The sequence below is a fragment of the Mercenaria mercenaria genome, chromosome 4, assembly GCF_021730395.1.
Source record: "Mercenaria mercenaria strain notata chromosome 4, MADL_Memer_1, whole genome shotgun sequence".
NCBI classification, from domain to species: Eukaryota; Metazoa; Mollusca; class Bivalvia; order Venerida; family Veneridae; genus Mercenaria; species Mercenaria mercenaria.
Window position 1 is genome coordinate 88,865,080 of NC_069364.1, and position 12,226 is coordinate 88,877,305.

Genomic DNA, 12,226 nt, shown 5'->3' on the forward strand with positions numbered 1-12,226 from the left:
ACACTATTTTTCTACATCCGTGTTTACACATGTCAGCTCATGTAGGACTTTCTCTCTCCCACTACTGCTACATTGTTTGATGTAATAATTATATTCCACGCCTTACTTTTTCTATCCTATGCATTTATATGCATTGTTCACGGACCATAAATGGCTTTTCAAAATTAAAGACTTGACATATTGTCTTCATCATTCGTTTCAGAACTGGTGTTCGTAGTTTATGTGTTCTCCTGCCAATACTTGGCCTCACGTGGGTGTTTGGTGTCTTCTCTGTCAACGAAGACTTAGTTGCCTTCCAGTATATATTTGCAATATGTAATAGTTTACAGGTATGGTATATATTTGCAATATGTAATAGTTTACAGGTATGTTACATGTTTGTATTATGTAATAGTTTACAGGTATGGTATATGTTTGCAGCATGTAATAGTTTACATGTATGGTATATGCTTGCAGTATGTAATACTTTACAGGTATGGTATATGTTTGCATTATGTAATAGTTTGCATACTATAAAATATTTTCGTTTTGTTGGAAGGATCTTCTTACAGATTCTACAATCAAAGCAAACATGTTCAGTTTTGTTTAGACAATCATGCCGCACAATTAAGATCAACTTTTATGATTTCAGTTCACCGATATGCATACTATATAGAACATTTATAAACTAATCAAATATTGACCTGCATAAACAACGTTTGCATCAGGGGCTGAGGATCACTATTGATGTCTTTAGTTCTTGATGAGAATTAATCTACTTCTACAACCATAATTCAATAGTTTTCCCCATTATTATATCTCCCACACCACTGTGTGGTGGGAGAGGTATTGATTTACTCCTGCCTGTCTGTCTGCCCGTCCGTCCGTCTGTCACAAATCTTGTTTGCACTCTAAGTCGAACATTTCTCATCCGATCTTCACCAAACTTGAACAAAATGTGTTTGCTAATAAGTCCTCCGCCATTTTCGATAACTAGCCAAATCGGCCTAGGCACTTTGGAAGCATTGCCCTTGAAACATTGTTTTTGATAATCAAAGCACTGAAAGTCGTATTGTGTTGTATCAAAGCACTGAAAGTCTGATTGTGTTGTTTTTGATAATCAAAGCACTGAAAGTCTGATTGGGAATTAAGAATATATAGGGAGTAGGGTTTACGCTCGAACATTTCTCATCCGATCTTATACTTCTATTCAGATGATTAGGCAGTTGATGGAGACATGCGCTTTTCTCAAAAGCAGCTCTAGTCATTGTAGTTTTTCCTATTATCATTGCAGTTGATATAATGGTATGAATTAGATTCAGTTACATTTTGTGCCAGAATATGTGATATATATTTACATTATGTGGTCAGTGTATATAACATGTGCCTTATGTTTTTCAGGGATTTCTCATATTCCTTTTCCATTGTATCTTCAACAAGCAGGTATGTGCAACTTTCATATACATATGCATATGTATTTTATGAAGTAAATATCCATTACATATCTAAAACTGCTTGATTATCTTGTTCTGGTCGTTCTCATTTTTCATTTACGGCACTAGATTAGATATTTAGATGCCTATGGTAATCGTACATTTTCACTAGTTTAATATTATCATAAAGTACGCACTTTGGTAGCGACAAGCCATTTTACATTCTATGACAAGCCTTTGTCATTGTTATATATTCAAAACATTGGTGCGACTGCAATTTGCATTTTATACACCGACCACTTAATTACTTCTCCCGGGCAAGTAGGATATCTCCCTTATTCATTGAGTAGTCAACCTAAAAACTGAAACGTTAAATCATTATAAATTAAAGAAGAAATATTTTGCATATTAAAATGCAAATTTCCGCCATTTTGAATTACAATTCTCATGTAGGGTCACCAACTGACCCTCTATAGAAATATAGAGGGCAACCACGTGACACTACTCAACCAATGAAAGGGCTAGAATCTGGTGGAAGGTAAAACAAAATTATGTGCCTACAGCCGATGCAGGTTAGCAAAAATAGTTCTTTCTAATTCATTGATTTGCAGCTAAGACAAGCATTGAAGCAACGCAGTGATAGAAAGAAGAGTTTACAATCTATAGAAAATAGTTTGAAAAATCAGCACTCTACAACTGGCTCTACTGTAAGTATCGTGAAGAACTATATAAATATCATTTTAGAATTTAAAGACCCATGGCAGAATGATAATTATAAATGATTTGCATAGAAAACTGAGAAATACAAGTATCTAGTTACAAATTAACAATGCCATATATTAGGCCAAGACAATGTTCTTAAATGTTAAAAGTGTTAAAATTAATCAGATAGAAAAAGTGGAAACTCCACAGGTCGCTTAACACGACAAAATGAAAATGTTGCAGGTTCAGTTTGATTGAGCTTGTTCATGGACGGTTGTGGAGATGCACGCTACCGTCCACCCCCTCTATCTCCAGGTTGAGCAGAACTCAACATTTACACATATAACAAGTACTGAAAACAATTCAGAGACACCCACCTGCAGATGTTTTCATATGGCCGTACACGTAGAACCTTCAATGATACACTACTCTTTAATTCCATGAAAAGCGGTATATAGTACCCAGTTAATAAAAAATGGGCTTTCCCTAAACGAGAAAACAATGGGCAGAACTAAACAAACTGGAACTTAGGAAGGGGATCTGAGGTTACGGAGTCTGCGTATCACAGGAACTGTCAAAAGTCAAAATGAAAAAGCAGGCACCACATACAAGGGGTGATTATGCGGTACTCAAAGCTATGAAAGTTGAGTATTGGCACCACACAAGCCAAAATGTTCCAGCTGAAAAACTAAACAATACCAATAACACAACATAAAAGTCGTGCTGAACGATCTGAAAATATTGAAATACAGCAGCTGTGACTAAATGTACGGGGAGGTTTTTTACGCCATTAAAATTAATTAAAACACGCTTCTCTATTTTAATTTGTCTTGTATGTAAGATAGTGGGTAAAATGTTTGGTCACTACAAGTAGATCGATAGGTCACCGTTAGCAAGTGTTATTTAGAATAAACATATTTTGTCGTATAAAAATTTAATAGCATAAGAGAATCATGCATATATGCCGCAGTCGGTAATGTCTTAAATAATGTGTTGTTCTTGATAATAATTAAGAAATCTTGGTGTATTAAAGACGACAAGAAAACGGATGGAATTGTGTCAAAAAAAGCTTAGATACACGTATGATTATTTCGCCTAACTTGGGCTAATTGTCAAATGTCCTTAGTGGCTAAAGTATATTTTATGGAAAAACGTCGGTTATTACTTGACACTGCGTCTGTTGTCTTCTACAATAAAAAGTTTCTTGAAAAAAATATTTGTTAGATGTAAGTAATAGTGTGGTTTCTAAGACTTTGAGGACAGAATATTTCAAGACAAACTATACCTCTTGATATGTTTACGGAAGCTGTATATTGAGCTGTATGGATTGTGTTGTTTCAAACATTGGATTGTTTTGTAAAAACAAGTAACAGAGTTGTGGTATATGATGATAATATAACTAGAACATAGTGTATCTCAGAAATGTGTCTCAGGGATTGATGTAGTAGCATTTTTCTTGATAACCTAACCGACATTTATGATTTCAGGCGTTTGTATCGAATGACAATAAATTGCTACAAAACAACGACGTTAACGGCGGATGTAAGTGGAAAGTTTGAATACTATAATAAGTTTTCAAGATATCAAAAGGTGTAATTTAATATAACCTTGATTTAAAGTCTTATGAAGTGTTCATAATATTCGTATTCCATACTTTGTCAATATAATGATAAAACAAATCAAGCAGTCAAACGTTGTATATTTAATTGTTTATTTTTTTGCCGTTTTTTTTTCTGATCTGTATTCGTATACCATGGAACTGAAAAAATACTGTTTCATTATTTCTCTTCTAGCTTCTAATCCTTTCCTGGAAGCCGACCGCCAGATGAAAGAACTTGTTGGCAAAAATAAGAAAACTGCTAATTTGAATGATAACTTAGAAGCCAACAATAAAGTAGAAGTTGACAAAAGTAGTAAGGCAGTTGATTTAGATGATGTAAAGATATCAAATATCATAAGGGAATCAGAAGTTATGGGAGGTACGGCTGGTATCTCCTCGATTCTACAAACAGACAATCGTACCGAGGACGACAAGATCAATGTAAGAAAGATTTTGATATGTATTAAATTTATATAAAGTTAAAAGCGGTGCTTACCAAGTTTTTCGTTGACTTTAATTATCTTACCATTCTTTCCTTGTGGTGAATTCTGTTTAAATAAAGCGCCGACAGTAAAAAATTGAATATTATATAGGATAATTTTCCTTCCTTCTAATAGTGTACCTTTTAGTAATTTCACAAAAACTTTCATTTTAAATAATTTATTTCACTACTTTTCCCATGAATATGTTGAAATTTTAGGACGAGATTAGCTTCTATCCAATCCCGAGAACTGTTCGATTTTCGGTAATGCATTACATAGTTTGAGTGCATTTTTAGATGGGATCTGGTACTGATGTTATTTGTTTTAACTTCTGTTACATTAATTTTGCAACAGATTTAAATATAGAACAGCAAGTACCCACTTATCTTCCTGTATGAAGTGGTCGCTAGTATCATGTATACTCCACTCCAGTGTTTTCTCTTTTAATTTTAAAACAGATTAAAATATAGATCAGCAAGATATATTGACAGTACCACCTATCTTACTGTATGAAGTGGTCACTTGTATCATGTATACTCCAGTGATTCTCCTTTGACCCTTTCACATATGTTTGTTGTTGTAGCGTTTATAATATTTTATAAACCTAATACTTTAACAGCAAGTAAGAACCGGACGTCATCATCACTTCATCCTGTGTAATTAGAAAGGAGTTATTTTCCGTTTTATGGAATCTGTATCGATCATGACCAAGAAAATAAAATTAGAAAAAGTACTGATTACATCAATGAATATGAGGAGTGCATCAACTATTCTTACAAAGGTTGAGCAAGTTTTTAATTTTTATTGTAGCTCAAAATGAAATTGATTATGAAATTGCAAACCGTCAGGAGTTCAATAAATAGCTCTAGTTTGTTTCTGTCCAGGGTATGAGGATTTTAACTTGCTTTATGTGGAGTGTACAGGTGTGGTGGGGATTTGAATCACACATGTTTTAGATAATAAAAAAAACATTTAGCATTTCACGTTTCATCACATGATGTAATCATTTTTTCAAACACCATATAGTCTATATATCACTATCGAAATTTTCTATTGTGGTTTTACCCTCAAATACTCGCCTTACTCAAAGATTCTTTCATATTTGAAGCATAAATTTTATTCAAAGGCCTTCAGAAGTAGTTTCATACATTGACTTTCTAGTTAAGTCTATTTCATGCCGTTCTGTAAGCGCCTTTAAAACCCGATTATTCGCATTAACTCTAAGATAAACCTTGAAGAGTAAATGTATATGTTTCCCAATTTGCTGCACAGAAAAAATGTACTTTTTTTCTTTCAAAACTATGACTTTAACATCAACAAAATAAATCAAGTGGCAGGTATAAAGCAGAAATAAAGTATACCAGACTGTTTTCCTTTTCTTTACATCAGAATGAAGATCAATGTTTGTTTTCTTTCCGAAACAGACAACAAAAAGTTGAACTGAAATTTTTATAAGTAAAATCATCATGTAAAGGAAATAGTTCGTGTATTTTTGCTTGTGTTTTAATTTTTTTGTTTAATATAATTCGAATTACAAATACAGTATTTTGTTCAATAGCTGCCTCTTATAACTCTAGTTATGTTAAGCTTGAAAATCTGGAAAAAGTTTCAGAATTATTTAATTATGTTTATTTATCAACGTAGAATAGCAGGTATGTTACGGTAGTCAGTGGTCAATTTATCAATTTTATTGTTCATTGTGTATTCACAAGATGACAGTTAATACAGATTCGAATTGATACGAATTCATTTCGTTGTACTTGTTTGTTGTAGGAAACACCAGTTATACGATCGTCAATGGCATCTAGCCACCGTTACGATTATGTAGACCCAAATCAGACTGGTTCTCAAACTTCAACGGGAATCGAGAAGCCACCCGGATATGAAAAGTTATTACAGGGTACCGGTGTAGGAACTGATAGAAGTAGAGAGAGGGAAAAGGAGAAAAAGAGGGAGAAGGAACGTGAAAGAGAACGTGAGAGAGAACGAGAAAGACAGAAAAAGATAGAAAAAGAAAAACATGACAGGATGGAAAAAGAAAGAATAGAACGCGAACGTATGGAAAGAGAAAATGAAGAACGTGAAAAATTAGAACGTGAAAAACGGGAACGGGAGCGACGAGAAAGAGACAGATATCAAGAGAGGGGTGTTATAAGAATAGGGTACACTAATGAGGGTTATACTGCACCAGTTGATAAACGTCGAGCTGGTTCACAGGAGAGAAGAGGACAGCAGCCTAGGTCAGACCGATCAAGCAGAACTGACGATGACTACGAGGTAAAAATAATATAACTCTGAAATACAGAACTGCTTTACCACTTTTCTAGATGCATGTAACTGTAAAGCTGAATAAAACATAGGCGATATTTCATTTAGTTAAGGCACTTCTGCATGCTCATTTTTCAAAACTTTAGAATATACTTCTAAAATTTGGCAAATAAAAAGTTTGATATTTGAAGTATTTGGACTTCACACAAGTTTTCGAAATGGGAGTCTATGGGGAAATCACAATATTGATAACGTTTTAGCGAATAGAAATTGATCTACAATGTGGATTTAATGAAACTTCCCAAAGTCGTTAATTAACATACGACATATGATATGGCGATATATAATGTAAAGGTCCGTTTTTGAGATATTTACCAATGCCTGAAGAGATCCGTACATTTCAAGCTAATTTTAAGACAAAATTATTTGAAATTATTTAACGTGTCAACTGTTTCATAACATCGTGTAACTTTAGAACGATAATAACGTTGCCATTTTAAATAAATGTACTCACGGGTGCCATTAATGCATAAAATAAAAATCGCGGCATTTCCTTACGCCAAATCCAGATTTATTATACGTTATCCAGAAAAATTTACGCCATTACTTTCGGTTTATCAGACGTGCAGAACTACCGTAATATTTATATTACTTCACAAGTTTAAAACACGGATTATTTATCTTCCAACGATTCTAATGTAAACCATACAATACTGTCTTTAAAATGCTATATGTAGCTATATATAGTATGTAACGTATGCATATCGTATTCGATCTCCTTTTCTATTTCTGTCTCTGTTTATATACAAATAGACTTGGCAAATACAATGTAGATATTTCTTAATATTTAAATTTTTCAAATTTAATCAATTAACTAAGAGACTCCGGCTGCATTGATATGAATATTTTATTGGAAAAAAGTTTTTTTCTGACGTGTTCTCTTTGATACAAATGTTTCTGTATAAAGTCTCCATCTCAAGGTTATGAAAAGTAAGTTGGTTTAGAATATAACCTTTTGGTCTTGAGCACCGTCTAACATCAGTTTAATATCGTTATTACAATTATGTTACATGGAAATGACTTTAGAAAAACTTTCATGAGTATGTGTTTGCTTTTCTTTCCTCTCTTTGTTTTATATGTTTGTTTAAAATAGTCAACTTAAGGGAGTCATAATTTTATGATTACTCTGCAATTGTAAACGCATCTGTTTATTTCTTGCCTGCTTATACCGTGTGCTTGTTGTAGAGATATATTGCTGTTTTAACAGGCTAGAATATATGAAAGGCATATTCGGATGAACAGAGTATATAGGCCTTATAGACATTTGGTATGTTTGTTTGTCCGTGTGAAGTGTTTGCAGTGTGTGATAAAATCATTCTAACAACTCGATAAAGATGTCAATAAGTAGGAAAACGTGACAACTAAATTTTCAAAGAAAATGACAAAGTGCAATTCCTTAGAACTTTGGCTGTAAACACATTAATGCAATAGATCAGCCGGATGTGGCCTTTTAGGCATAGGAGTGACCGTTATGCACATTATTTGACATATCTGTAATGTATGGGTATCGTTCTACATTGCCCGGATTCATACGGCTTTTTAATCCCCCGCCGTGGCGGAGGGATTATAGGAATGGTCTGCGTCCTTCCGTCCTTCCGTCTTTCCGTCCTTCCGTCCGTAACAAAATCGTGTCCGGTCCATATCTCCTAAACCCCTTGAAGGATTTTCATGAAACTTGGTTCAAATGATCACCTCATCAAGACGATGTGCAGAACCCATGAGTCAGCCTTGTCGGTTCAAGGTCAAGGTCACAACTCAAGGTCAAAGGTTTGAGCCTGCCATTTTGTGTCCGCTCTCTATCTCATAAACCCCTTGAAGGAATTTTATAAAACTTGGGTCAAATGATCACCTCTTCAAGACGATGTGCAGAACCCATGAGTCAGCCATGCCGGCTCAAGGTCAAGGTCACAACTTAGAGTCAAAGGTTTTGAGCCTTCCATTTTGTGTCCGCTCTATATCTTCTAAACTCCTTGAAGGATTTTCATGAAACTTGGGTCAAATGATCACCTCATCAAGACGATGTGCAGAACCCATGGTCAGCCATGTCGGCTCAAGTCAAGGTCACAACTCAAGGTCAAAGGTTTTGAGCCTTCCATTTGTGTCCGTCTATATCTCCTAAACCCTTGAAGGAATTTTCATCAAACTTGGGTCAAATGATCACCTCATCTAGACGATGTGCAGAACATGAGTCAGTCATGCCGTTCAAGGTCAAGGTCACAACTTATCAAAGGTTTGAGCCTTCCATTTCGTGTCCCTCTGTATCTCCAAACCACAATTGAAGGAATTTTTATAAAACTTGGTAAATTGATTACTTCATCAAAACGATTGTGCAGAAATTTAAATGAGTCACCATGCCAGCTCAAGGTCAAGGTCACAACTAAGGGTCGAGTTTGGCTTCTATATTTTTCACATTGTAATCTCTAAACCTTGAAGATTTTCATCAAACTTGGGTCAAATTGTTTAACCTCATCAAAACTCATGAGTTCACCTTGTCACCTAACAAGGTCAAGGTCACAACAATGAAAGGTCAAAGGTTTCAATCTGTATCTCTAACCCTTTGAAGGTAGTTTCATGAAACTTGGGTCAATTGATACCTCATCAAGACTGTTGTGCAGAATTTTATGATCAGCCATGTCAGTTCAGGTCAAGGTCACAGCTAAAATCAAAGGTTTTCACCTTTCACATATCCATAGCATGGCGGGGGATTAGCTGTCTTTAAGGTGCCTTGTTGTCTAGGAAGCAAAAAAAACTTGAAGTCATAAAAGGCATAACACTCTATTTATATAGAACATATCAAAAATTGTCAAAGTATGCGTTCATAAAGGTCCGGTGATGACGAAACATTGGAAACATGCTGATGGGGTATGGTTAAAAGACCTCCTCCCCCACTGTGGGAATTATGTCTATTTATAATGTCAGAAATCAGACTGTAAGGTGATTTTTCTATATTTTTTTCGAACAATTTGTAACGCTTAAAACTGAATTACTTTTTACTTTTTTACTTAAATAAATTTTGGGTATTGAAACTTGATATGTAACACGTCAAACAAGTAACATGATTTCTTACGTTTCACCTAACAATGTGTGATAAAGGATGACAAAAATCAAATAGAAAACATCAGTAGTTTGCATAATAACTGTTGAAATATAGTAAACGTACTGGGAACTATTCTCTAACAGGTGCACGCATACACTTACACTTTAACTTAACTGTTTCATATTTTGAAACCTATCAGACTGAATTGTTATCTGTACAGATTTTACTCATAATGATATTGTAGTTGAATCTTGGGTATGTCCATATAAATAGTGTAAACACTTGTTTCAAAACGTATTCACGGATGATATTTCCTTATGGCCTTGTGCGGGAAACCTTAACCAGGAGCAAATTAATCTGAAATTGCATTGTTAAAAGGATTGTTCGGCTTTATCTGTCTCCAGATTCGTAGAGAAAAAATCTGAATTTGCAATGTGTAAAAGAAATTGCTTGAATTATATCTTGTAGGTTTTAACGTCAGTATATATTTTATATTTAGATCTTGACTACAGTCGTGTGTTTGACATTTTTATGTCTTGTTCCAATGTTTACGCAGTCCAAAATATCTACCTTGAATTCAAAATTCACTTCCTCCAAATGAATCTATGCGTATGTTCTATTTTCAGTGCAATTCATCTAGACGTATTTATGTCTCATTTTTAACTCACCTCTTCAACATACTTCTGTGTCTGATTTATAAGTACATTCTATCTAGATGAATCTACAAAATAACTAATTCAGACTGACTTTATGTCTAATTCACCTTCCACAGTTATGGATTCGTAAAATGTACGTTTTGTCTTTTGATAATTCAGAATATAATGACATGCATGTATTAGCTATTTCATGTCTGTTTATGTCTATAGTAGATGGCGCTAGTAAGCTTTTTTAGTATTGTGTGTGTTGCTGCTTTTTCAGAGTGGGTCTTCCGCCCAAAATGTAACATCTATAAATACGGCTTTACCAGAAAAGTTCGAGTTTTATCAGGGGAAAAAACGACAGGTAAGTTCACCATTTCAGCCACCAAATAATTCAAGAGGTGTCGGTGAAATGGAGATATCTCATACTGTTAGTAGAAATCCTTAGTTGTGTTGCGGACTGGTCGCTAATGAAACAAGACAATCGTTCGGAATAAACGATCCCTACATAATAAGGGCATACATAACTTTGGACAGTTGTAAAGTAATAGCATAACTCTTTGTTGCCATAGCAAACACAATGTTAAATAATCAAAAATGTAATGCAATACTGTATACTTTTCTGTCTATCTGTCTATTTGGTTGCATAAAATAGCATGCACTATCAACGTTATTGCAGCATTCGCTTTGCATTTTATTGGTTGTGGAAGGAACCGAACTGTTTTTGAAATTCCACTAAATACAAGGGTCTACAAATTTTCCTCCTACCATCTGTGGACGACATTTATTGATGGGAAATTCTCTTGTTTGACCTTTACTACAGAATATTTTTTAATGATTCTTTTAGTTTCTACATAATCAGCTTTATTGTAATTTTTGCAAAGTAATCATGTATTGCTCTTTCGTTATACACTTCTTTATATCTCTCATCTGTATTTATATGAATTCCTTTTAGACTTATTTTTAAAACATTTGAGATTTCATGAATAGTAAAATGGTTAATACAATTTGAAATTTGTAGTCTGAAAAACACTATATATTTGAGGCCATTAACTTATACACTGTTGTATAATAAAGATAGTATTTCTTATGTTAAAAATCTGAATCAATTCATTTCTGAATTTGAGTAATATTTGTTTCTTCAGAGAAATTGAGTACAAAGTTCAAAATAATACGCTATTTGGTTATCTTTAAATGTGATTACTGTGGATAATAGTTAAACTTTTTAAAAACATTTAACTGAAGATTTGCAAATGGTAAAAATAACTTCTGTTTAGACAACAGAACTGGTATATTTAACTGAAATTAAGGCTGATTTATATATGGATTAATAGCAAAATGAGTTCCATCCACACATAGTTTCATACATTTGTCACTTCTATAATTGTTCCAATATATTTCTATCCTATGGCACGGAATTTTATATTCTTTCATATACATTAAAGACCATGAATATAAATTTATATAGAGTACTCGTTTGGACAGCGTTGCAATATGATTAAACGAATTAGTGGCATTTTCAGCAAGAGTAATTAGAATAAGTGACACTTCTTTTAAACAGCTAATTCTATCTTGTATAAAAGTTCAATTTCTTTTGCAGCAGAAAGAGGCGAAGAAGCATTCGGATAGCTCATTAAAGAAAAAGGACAAGAAGAAATCGTCTTTAAAAGATCGTTCAAAGGCGTATGAATACTCTTACGATAGTACATACCTTGGGGGTACATCACGACACGCAAGTCTTGAAAATATGAATATGCAACCCATCGGATACAGGTAAGTGATTAAATCTTTTAACAAAATTATTATAAGGTTTTGATTCATTTACTTAGATTAGACGCAGCTGATGTATAGCATAGATAGACAGACTTAAAACGTTGATCGCATTGTGCCTGGTTGATGGAGGAAAAGAAAAGTCTGTAAATATTTGCTGGATAATCAATGATAATGAAAATTAGACTCTTACTTCAACGCGTTTACAAAGATACTTTATATATGGTTGGCCATTTCAGCCATTTGTTTGGTTAATT

General features: G+C 33.9%; 1 protein-coding gene across 6 annotated transcripts in view; it reads left to right on the plus strand.

Moving 5' to 3' along the window:
* LOC123552393 (uncharacterized) overlaps positions 1-12,226 on the plus strand; it is a 104,381-nt gene that overhangs the window by 89,822 nt on the left and 2,333 nt on the right. The window contains exons 58-66 of one of the 6 annotated variants that reach the window (XM_053541904.1): positions 203-329; positions 1,381-1,422; positions 2,024-2,119; positions 3,602-3,656; positions 3,908-4,155; positions 5,970-6,473; positions 7,732-7,791; positions 10,480-10,563; positions 11,800-11,972. In XM_053541904.1, coding sequence (XP_053397879.1) covers positions 203-329; positions 1,381-1,422; positions 2,024-2,119; positions 3,602-3,656; positions 3,908-4,155; positions 5,970-6,473; positions 7,732-7,791; positions 10,480-10,563; positions 11,800-11,972 — 1,389 coding nt within the window. The remainder of the gene's footprint in view (positions 1-202; positions 330-1,380; positions 1,423-2,023; positions 2,120-3,601; positions 3,657-3,907; positions 4,156-5,969; positions 6,474-7,731; positions 7,792-10,479; positions 10,564-11,799; positions 11,973-12,226) is intronic. The other 5 variants (XM_053541905.1, XM_053541906.1, XM_053541907.1 and 2 more) reach the window with 5 other exon arrangements.